Source organism: Fonticula alba (genome assembly GCF_000388065.1).
Source record: "Fonticula alba strain ATCC 38817 unplaced genomic scaffold supercont2.1, whole genome shotgun sequence".
NCBI classification, from domain to species: domain Eukaryota; order Rotosphaerida; family Fonticulaceae; genus Fonticula; species Fonticula alba.
This window is the reverse complement of record NW_009242971.1, coordinates 3,384,764-3,393,159: the sequence shown is the minus strand read 5'-3', so window position 1 is coordinate 3,393,159 and position 8,396 is coordinate 3,384,764. Positions and strand designations below refer to the sequence as shown.

Here is an 8,396-nt window from a genome sequence, read left to right as displayed (position 1 = left end):
CCCCCCCCCCCCCCCCCCGGGCGGTCACGATCCCGGCAGATCGTCACCAACCTCGGCCTCGCTGATCTAGATGAGGACCGCGAGCCGACTCTCATTGACTGCCTGCTGGTGGCCATCCAGATGCCCATCCGCGAGGTGTCCAACCCGCTGACCGCGTCCAATATGGACGAGCACCGCGAGGAGCGCGCTCACCAGGCCCACTACAACACCATCCTCAATGGGTTTGGAGTGGTCCTGCGCGCGCTCGGCACTCGATGCACGCCGTACATGACGCGCGTGGTGGAGCTGATCAGCATTCGCCTGGGGAATCGGCAGCCACTGTATGTCAGGCATTGTCTTTTCTTTGCTCTTCTTTTTGTCGCCCATTTCCCATCTTGCTGCTCGCCACTCGGCAATCATTGCCGTCCTGCCTGCCCCTCCCATGTCTCTCTCTTTTCCTTTCTTCTTTTTTTTTTGTGCTCCGATTGCACTGTTGTCTCACTCCCCGCCCCCCCCCCACCCCCACCCTTCGTCCTCCCTCCTTCTTCCCACTCGCCACATAGTGTTCGTAAGCAGGCGGCCGATCTCATTTCGCAGATCGCCGACGTCCTCATGGAGTGCGGCGAGGTCCGCCTCCTGTCGGACCTGGGTGGCATTGCCTTCGAGAACCTTGGTGAGGAGTATCCCGACGTGCTGGCCTCGCTCCTCGGCGCCCTGAAGAGCATCATCTGCGTGGTGGGCATGGATGAGATGGTGCGCGCTGATCCTCCTCCCCCCTCTTTCCTCTTCATTTGCCTCCTTCTTCCCCTGCCTGTCTCATCCTACTTGCCACCTTCCTCCTCCCCCCTGTGTGTGTGTGTGTGTGTGATTTTCCCCTCTCTCTTCCATCAATCTAACCGTTCTGTGTTTGCCTTTCCCCGCCCTCCTGCCCATGCTCCCCTCAGAATCCGCCTATCGGCGACCTCTTTGGTCGTCTGGTGCCGATCATGCGGAACCGTCACGACCGGGTGCAGGAAAACTGCATCGATCTGATTGGGCGTATTGCCGATCGCGCGGCGGCCAAGGTGTCGGCCAAGGAGTGGGCGCGCGTGTCCTTCGAGCTGCTGGATCTGCTTCGGGCGCACCGGCTGGCTGTCCGCCGAGCGGCAGTCAGCACCTTTGGCTACATCGCCACGGCCCTCGGCCCGCAGGATGTCCTGTCGACGCTGCTGAATAACCTCCGCGTGCAGGAGCGCCAGAACCGCGTGTGCACCACGGTGGCCATTGCCATTGTGGCCGAGAAGTGTGGCCCGTACCTGGTCCTGCCGGCGCTGATGAACGAGTTCCGCGTGCCGGAGCTGAACGTGCGCAACGGTGTGCTCAAGTCCATGTCCTTCCTTTTCGAGTACATCGGTGTCTTCGGCAAGGACTACGTCTATGCCACCACCGAGCTGCTGTCCGACGCGCTCATCGACCGGGACCTGGTCCACCGTCAGACCGCGGCGTCGGTACTCAAGCGTGCGTGTGCCTTCCGCCTTTCGTCGGCTCTTTCCGTCTTCTTGCTTTCTTTCTCTCTCTCTCTCTCTCTCTCTCTCTCTCTCTCGGCGTCTGCCTCTCGGACCCATCCGCTTCCTCTCTCCTGCGTCTCGGCCGTGGGATTTCCCATGCCCGGCTCTGGGGTTTCATCCGCCGCCTGACCCTCCTCGTTGCCCTTCCCCTTTTGCCTCCCCGGCACAGACCTTGCCCTTGGTGTGATTGGTCTCGATCGCGAGGATGCCCTGCAGCATCTGCTGAACCTCCTGTGGCCAAACATCTTCGAGACCTCGCCGCATGTCATCAATGCGGTGCTGGACTCGGTAGACGCTCTTCGCATGGCTCTCGGGCCCGCTCGCATTTTGCTGTACACACTCTCGGTATGTGGCCTTCGTTCTCCATCTCCCCCTCCCTCCCCCCCCCCCTCTTTCAGCACTGTGTTCCCCTGCTCCCCTCTGTGTTCCTCTGCTTCCGCCGCATGCACTGACACGTGTTTCCTCGGACAACAGGGCCTTTTCCATCCCGCGCGCAAGGTTCGCGATGTCTACTGGAAGATCTTCAATAGCACGTATATCGGCTCGCAGGATGCCTTGGTTGCGGCATACCCCCGGCTGTCGGATGAGTTTACCTCGGCCGCCTCGTCAATGACCCGGCCCGAGCGGGCCCTCGTGTCGGCGGACCTCGTCAAGCCGGCGGACTTTGCGGCCTCCTCCTTCAAGCAGCACCAGGCCCTGCTGAAGCAGCGCCGTGCACAGATCGCCGCCGGCAAGACCCTCGAGCAGATCACCCCGGCCGCCCTGAAGGAGCACGGTCCTGGCACCGCCTCCGGTATCAACACCCAGGAGGCGGCCATGTTCCACACTCACCGGCCGGTGGAGCATGTCCCGCTTCGGACATACCGTCGCTATGAGTTGGAGATGATTTTCTAAGCACCCCAGCCGAAGGAGAGAGGGCGCCCCGAGAAGAGGGCGGCGGCGGTGGTGGGGGCTGGGCAGGGGAAGACGGGCGATGCGCGAGAGCATCTCTCCCAGCATCGGCTCGTGTCGTCCGTCCTTCGGCATTTCCCGCCCCCCCCCCCCCGTGTCGCTTCCTGTATGCTCCCCCCATTACACCTTCCCCCTGTGCGTCTGGCGCACACCCTGGGGGGGGGGGGGGGCGGGAGGGCTGCCCGCTCCCTCCGCGGCTCCAACCCCCAAGTACCACATATGCCTACGAACTGCCCTTGTCCGCCTGCATCCGCTGGCAACTCATACACCCAACAATCCCTTGAGAATGCTATTTACCGTGCTCGTCACGCAGCCGGGCCGAGAGGGGGACGGGCCCCGGGGGCATATCCATTTGCACATGCACGCGCTCGCGTCGTGCTGCGGGCGGGCGGGCGGGTGGGGCCCGGCGCGATGCACGCGCATCCAAGGGGCAGGGGCTGGCAAGACGGGCGGGCAAAGGTGTGCGGCATGATTGTGTGGGCTATGCTGCTTTCGTCGTCTCCCTCTCCGTCCCTCTTGCCTCGGCGGCGGTGGCCCCCCGTTGGGCCGGCTGTGGCCTCCCTTTTTCAGCCTGCCTGCTGGACATCTCCACCTCCTCGGGTGAAAGGGCAGACTAAAGATTGCAAGTCCCCTCTGGCACTTCTTTCCCCCTCTCCCCCCCCCCCCCCCGCTGTATGCCCTTTTGCCTTGCCTCGCCTTCCCCCCCCCCTCCTCCTCCCCTCAGCCTTCTCACCCTCCCTTCCTTTCCCCTCCTCCTCCCTGCCCCCTCCCTTCCATCGCCCTCCCGTTCGCTCGCGCACGCAGGAAAACCCGGGCCACCATGCTCTCGCGGGTTTCTCTCTTCGCCGGACGTGCGCTTCACGTTCAGGCCACCGCCGCCGCGGCTGTCCGCCCGGCGACCCAGCCCCTCATTGCTCGGCTCTTCTCCTCCCCCGCCGCTAGCGGTGCGTTCTCCGGATCATCCTCTCCCTTCTTGCTTCTTGTACCCCATTGCCGACTGGTCCCCTGCTCTCCGCACCCCCTGTCTTGTCCTGCACACTCTCCACGCCGCCTGTGTCCCTCCATCTCACATTTTCGACCCCTCTCCGTCTTGTCCTCCTCTTCTCTCTCCCCTCTGCCCCCCGCCCGCCCGCCCGCCCGCCCTCGCTGCCAGATTCCGCCGCCCAGGATGACTGGTTCGACAACACCGAGGACTTGCTCATGGCCAAGTTCTCGCGCTCCCCCAAGATCACCCTCTCGGTGGATCCCAACAAGGACCTGAAGTACAAGGAGCGCCCGCTCTTTGGCAAGCCGGTCCTTCGTGTGCCGGATCTCCCGATGCCCCTCTTCCGTCAGACTGTCGTCTACAGCGACGGCTCTTCGCGCATTCTCCTGTCCGGCTCGCCGCGCCGGATCTTCCGCTCGTCCAACGACGTCACCAGCCATCCCCGCTGGCAGCCCGGCACCGAGGAGAACGTCCGTCTTCTCGAGCTCGACCAGCTGTCGGCCAAGCGCACTCGCCGTAACACCGCCCAGCAGTATGCCACCAAGCGTGCCGCTCGCAAGAAGGCCCCCCGGAAGAAGAAGTAAGCGCCTCGTCTCCTCCCGCGGGCCCGTGCGTGGTGGCTGGCCTTCTTTCGCTGTTTTCGTCTGTCTTCTCGTCGATGGCGATGGGCGTCCTCTCGCGCTGGTCTGCGGTGGTGCCCCCTACCACTTGTCGGTCCTCTTCCTCCCCCCTCCCCCCCTCCCCCCCCTCTGCCCCCTTCCCCCTCCTAGATCTGTCCCCCTTATCTCCCTCCCCTCCCCCTCCCTCTCTTCCATTCTTCTCCTCTCTGTCCTTGGCCCGGTGTGTGCTGCTTTTTTTCTCGTTGCTGCTTCACGGGCGACCTCTCCAAAAAGAATACCCATTCTCGATACCTTGCATGGTGCCTTCTCGCGCTCTTCTCCCCTTTGAATGCCACCCCGGCTTGTCCGCGCATGTGGGCGTGCAACTTGGTCGCGGGCACATCTACATTCCCGCCCGCAAGAGCGGAGGTCATTTCAAATCCCTTCCCCTGGGGGGAGGGGGAGCGCCAGCGGGCGGCTCGCTATCCCGCATTGGCCCCTGCCCACCGGGCAGTCATGCGGGCGGAGTGCGGGGGAAGGGGGGGAGGCGTGCGCGCGGAAAGTAGGGCCGAGCGTCTGAGACTCGGAGACGGCGCTCGGGCCCTGGTCGCCACTCTCCGCCGATCTCCGTGGCGTTGGGTCTCACTTGCGGGCCCCCGAAGATGCTTCTCAAGCGGGCCCGGCAGAACGGCGATCCCTGGGTGGCAGGATTCTGGTCCCCCTGATAGCGCACCAGAATCCCCATTCGAGTGTCACGCCGAGATGTGAGTGCCGCGAATGTCATTGAAGAGATCACGTCGGAGATCACATGTCCACATGATAGGGCAGTTCTGATCGGCCGCAAACGCAGACGGCGGGGCCAGCGCACGCCGGGCGGGGAGGCAGCGCGAGAGCGTCCTTCACGCCAGCACGTTGGCTGAGGAGCAACTACGCAGGGCGCGACGAGGGGGATGCGCCCTCCCGAAGCCAGGATCTGAGATCGGGGGCCGCCGGCTCGGGGGGGGGGGGGGGGGGGGCTGCGGCCGGACCCCTGGGCGAGTCCCGCCCCGGGAAATGTCCTGGCACCGCTGCCGACCATGGGGGCTTGGGGGCATGAACGGGGGGGTGTTTGTGAGTCCCTTTTCCGGTGCCCACATGCTAGCTGTGTCCGGCATGTGTCTTTCCGGTGTCCGTGCTCTTCCTCGGAGGTCGTCTCCCGGTAGATCCACTCTGTTTGGGCAGTTCCTGAGTCCCCCCCCCGTTCGAGAGGGCTTTATCACTTAGGCGCCCGCTTATGTTGTCCAGGGCTGGGCGCCGCGTCAGCAGCCCCTCATCCTCTCCCTCCCCTCCCTCTCCTTTTGTTTGTCCTGGACTCCTCCAGCGTCTCCCTCTCTCCCCCCCTCTCTCTCTCCTGATCCCACAGCGCGCGGCACCCCTTCTCCGTCCCCTCCCTTCTCCTCGCCCCGCTCCACTCCGTCATGTCTGGTGCGCTATATACCCCTGGATTTGCCCTCCCCCCTCCCCCCCATCGCAGCCACCGGATTTCGTAAACTTACCTCGCCACCACAGATCGGTCTTTCCTCACGGAGGTCGTCACCCAGATCGGGATCCTGGCCCTGGCCTCGGCTCTATCCTTCTCCCTGTACCACGTGGGGGCCAACATGTACCGGAATTTCTCGCATCCCGTCAGCCGGTCAATCAAGGCGTCCTCCTGCCCGGCGGCCGATCGCTTGAGTTCGGTCTGGGTGCGTTTGCTTCCCCCCCCTCCGAGCCCCCCTTCCCGTGTGCCTCCCTGTCCCCTTCTTCTCTTTTCCCCCGAATCCTCCATGATACCCAAGCCCTCCTGTCCTTTTCTGACCCGACGCCGGCTGATCGACCCACTGCCCAGTCGTCGCTCACTCCTCATGAGCGTGAGATTGCCAATGGCCTTGTTCTGCCGGATTCCATTCACCATTCGCTCGAGGGTGCGCTTGGCTCCGGGAAGTCCCTCTTGATCGGATCCCTTGCCACCTCCTGGCCATTCGTCCGCCAGATGCTCACCCCACTTGTCCGCCTCCATCCTTCGTCCCCTCTCCGGGTACCGCCCCCTCTCCCCTCCCCACACACACAAACAAAGACGTTGGTGGCAACGAGGATGCCATCCAGCAAATCCGCCAGGCGGTCCTGGAGCCGCTTCAATACCCGGACCTCTTCCAGTCGCCGCTCGATTCTTCGGATAGTCTTTCCTCCTCGGTCAGCGTGCTGGAGCCCTCGCGGGGTATCCTTCTGTATGGCCCGCCGGGCTGTGGCAAGACCATGCTTGCGCGTGCCATTGCCAAGGAAAGCCCCCAGGTGGCCTTCTTGAGTGCGCACAATCCCCATCTCATCTTCGTGTCTACACCTCCTCCTTCTTAGCCCCCACTGCCCCCATTTGGGACGATCGAATCGCCCGGTGCTCATCTCACCCTTCTCTCCTCTGCCTTTTGTTCTTCCTCAGATGTCAAGGTGTCCTCGCTCGGAGACAAATACGTACGTTCGCCTTTGTCCCAGTGTGCACACACATATACACGCGCCTCCACTTCGCCAATGTGCAACCACAGACACTGATCTTCCACTTTCCCTCGTTCTCTCTCTCTCTCTCTCTCTTTCTCTCTTCGACCTCTGAAGTATGGCGAGTCGCAAAAGCTTGTCAGCGCAGTCTTTTCGCTGGCCAGTAAGTTGTCTCCCTGCATGATTTTCATTGATGAGATTGATTCCTTCCTGCGCGTTCGCCAGTCTTCCGATCACGAGGCATCGGCTCAGTGCAAGGCCGAGTTCATTGCCTGCTGGGATGGGCTCATCGCCTTGAAGGATGTGGTCGTGCGTTGTGTCGGCATTCACCTCACCCCCACACACCGCTGCCCCCTTCTCCCTCTCTCCTCCTCTCCCCCTCTCCCCCTCTCCCCCTCTCTCCCCCCTCTCCCCCTCTCTCTCCCCTCTCTTTCTCGCTCGCTCGCTCGCCCTCCCTCCACCACATCACTGACGTTCATCTTTCCTGTCCTCCTTGCGGTAGCTTGTCGGTGCCACCAACCGCATGAGCGACATCGATCCGGCCGCCCTGCGGCGCTTCAGCAGGAAGATCCATGTTTCGCTGCCGGATGAGAAGTCTCGCAACCAAATCATTCGGAATGTATGTCTCTCTTTTTCTCTCTCTCTCTCTCCCTCCCTCCTCTTTCTCCTCCCCCTCGGTCTACCTTGCCGTCTACTTCCCCCTTCCCGTGGGATGGTCACCTTCCTTGCTCTTCCTCCCTCCCCCCTTCGCCACTGACCGGCATCAAATTCGGCGGCCCCATGGCTAGATTCTCTCAAACATCCGGGTTGAGGATGACTTCGATTTCGCGCAAATTGCCCAGTTCACCGAGGGCTTTTCCGGTATGCAAGCCACACTGTCTCGCCTCGGTCGCTTTCTTCTCAAGCTTCTCACCCTGCACTCTCCCTTTGCTGTCATTTTCCGCCTGGTCCACAGGGAGCGATCTTCTCGAGCTCTTGCGCTCGGCCACCCAGAAGGTGATCGGTGAGTGTATCGAGCGGCGGAATCGCATGCGTCACATCAGCCAGGTATGCCCCTTCATTCTTCTTTGTCTCCCTCTCCCTCTCTCTCTCTCTCTCTCTCCCCCTCGACTTTCGGCCCCCCCCCCCCACAAGCGCGCACTTCCCATGCGTCCCCCCTGAACGGGGACCTTTCTCACCCTGCTTCTCCCCTCCTCGCTGGGCTTCTCGCGCCCGGTCGACCATGTAGGATGCCGACCCGGATGCCGCGCAGCGGATTGCCGTTCGGCCGCTCGCCACCTCGGACGTCACTACCTCGCCGCTGTATGTTCGGAAGCCGTTGCCGGCGCCGGGGCCCGGTTCCGGCAGCACCCCGGCCGGCGCGGGCGAGGATGTATCCCTGGAGCAGCTCCTTTCCTTTATTTTCTCGCGTTTCAACTCGCCGATTCCCCCGTCGAATCCGCCCTCCAACCTGACCTAGTCTCCGGCCGCGGATCCCGGCCGGGAGAAGCCAGGCCCGGGAGGACGCCCCTGCCGGCCATGATGAATGGAGGCAGCCGGGGGAGGCAGAGGAGGCGCCTGGTGTGCTCGAGCCTGGCCCGCGCGCGCGCGCGCGCGCGCATGCGCCGCGCCCAGTCCGGCACGCCTCCATCCCGGTCGGGTATTTTCCCACACTCAACAATGCATATCCCAACGCATGTGTCGGCCAGCGGGGCGGGCGAAGCCCTCCGGGCCCGGTCGTCGAGCGGGAGCGAGGGGGGCGAGGGGGGCGGGGCAAGTGACACCGGGGTGCCGGGCGGTTGGTACTCTGGCGTCCGTGGCTTTCTCTCCCTCCCGGGTGGTCGGGGG

General features: G+C 63.5%; 3 protein-coding genes across 3 annotated transcripts in view; all 3 read left to right on the top strand.

Annotated features, from left to right (window-relative positions):
* The window catches only part of H696_00726 (hypothetical protein), an 8,699-nt gene extending 6,061 nt beyond the window's left edge, over nt 1–2,638 (top strand). Inside the window, exons 3-7 of the mRNA XM_009494609.1 lie at nt 40–320; nt 543–732; nt 924–1,476; nt 1,696–1,871; nt 2,001–2,638. Coding sequence (XP_009492884.1) covers nt 40–320; nt 543–732; nt 924–1,476; nt 1,696–1,871; nt 2,001–2,420 — 1,620 coding nt within the window. The 3' untranslated portion in view covers nt 2,421–2,638. The remainder of the gene's footprint in view (nt 1–39; nt 321–542; nt 733–923; nt 1,477–1,695; nt 1,872–2,000) is intronic.
* A 643-nt stretch (nt 2,639–3,281) lies between these two features.
* Nucleotides 3,282–4,218, top strand: H696_00725 (hypothetical protein). Its single transcript, XM_009494608.1, has 2 exons — nt 3,282–3,421; nt 3,631–4,218. The coding sequence occupies exons 1-2, from the start codon at nt 3,298–3,300 to the stop codon at nt 4,044–4,046; spliced, it is 540 nt and encodes a 179-aa protein (XP_009492883.1). The 5' UTR covers nt 3,282–3,297; the 3' UTR covers nt 4,047–4,218.
* Nucleotides 4,219–5,329: 1,111 nt separating this feature from the next.
* H696_00724 (hypothetical protein) lies at nt 5,330–8,167 on the top strand. The gene is made up of 10 exons (XM_009494607.1): nt 5,330–5,525; nt 5,610–5,785; nt 5,929–6,004; nt 6,157–6,384; nt 6,517–6,548; nt 6,687–6,878; nt 7,072–7,188; nt 7,358–7,430; nt 7,525–7,616; nt 7,798–8,167. Exons 1-10 carry the CDS (start codon nt 5,519–5,521, stop codon nt 8,026–8,028), a joined length of 1,224 nt encoding a protein of 407 aa, XP_009492882.1. The 5' UTR covers nt 5,330–5,518; the 3' UTR covers nt 8,029–8,167.
* The last annotated feature ends 229 nt before the right edge of the window (nt 8,168–8,396 follow it).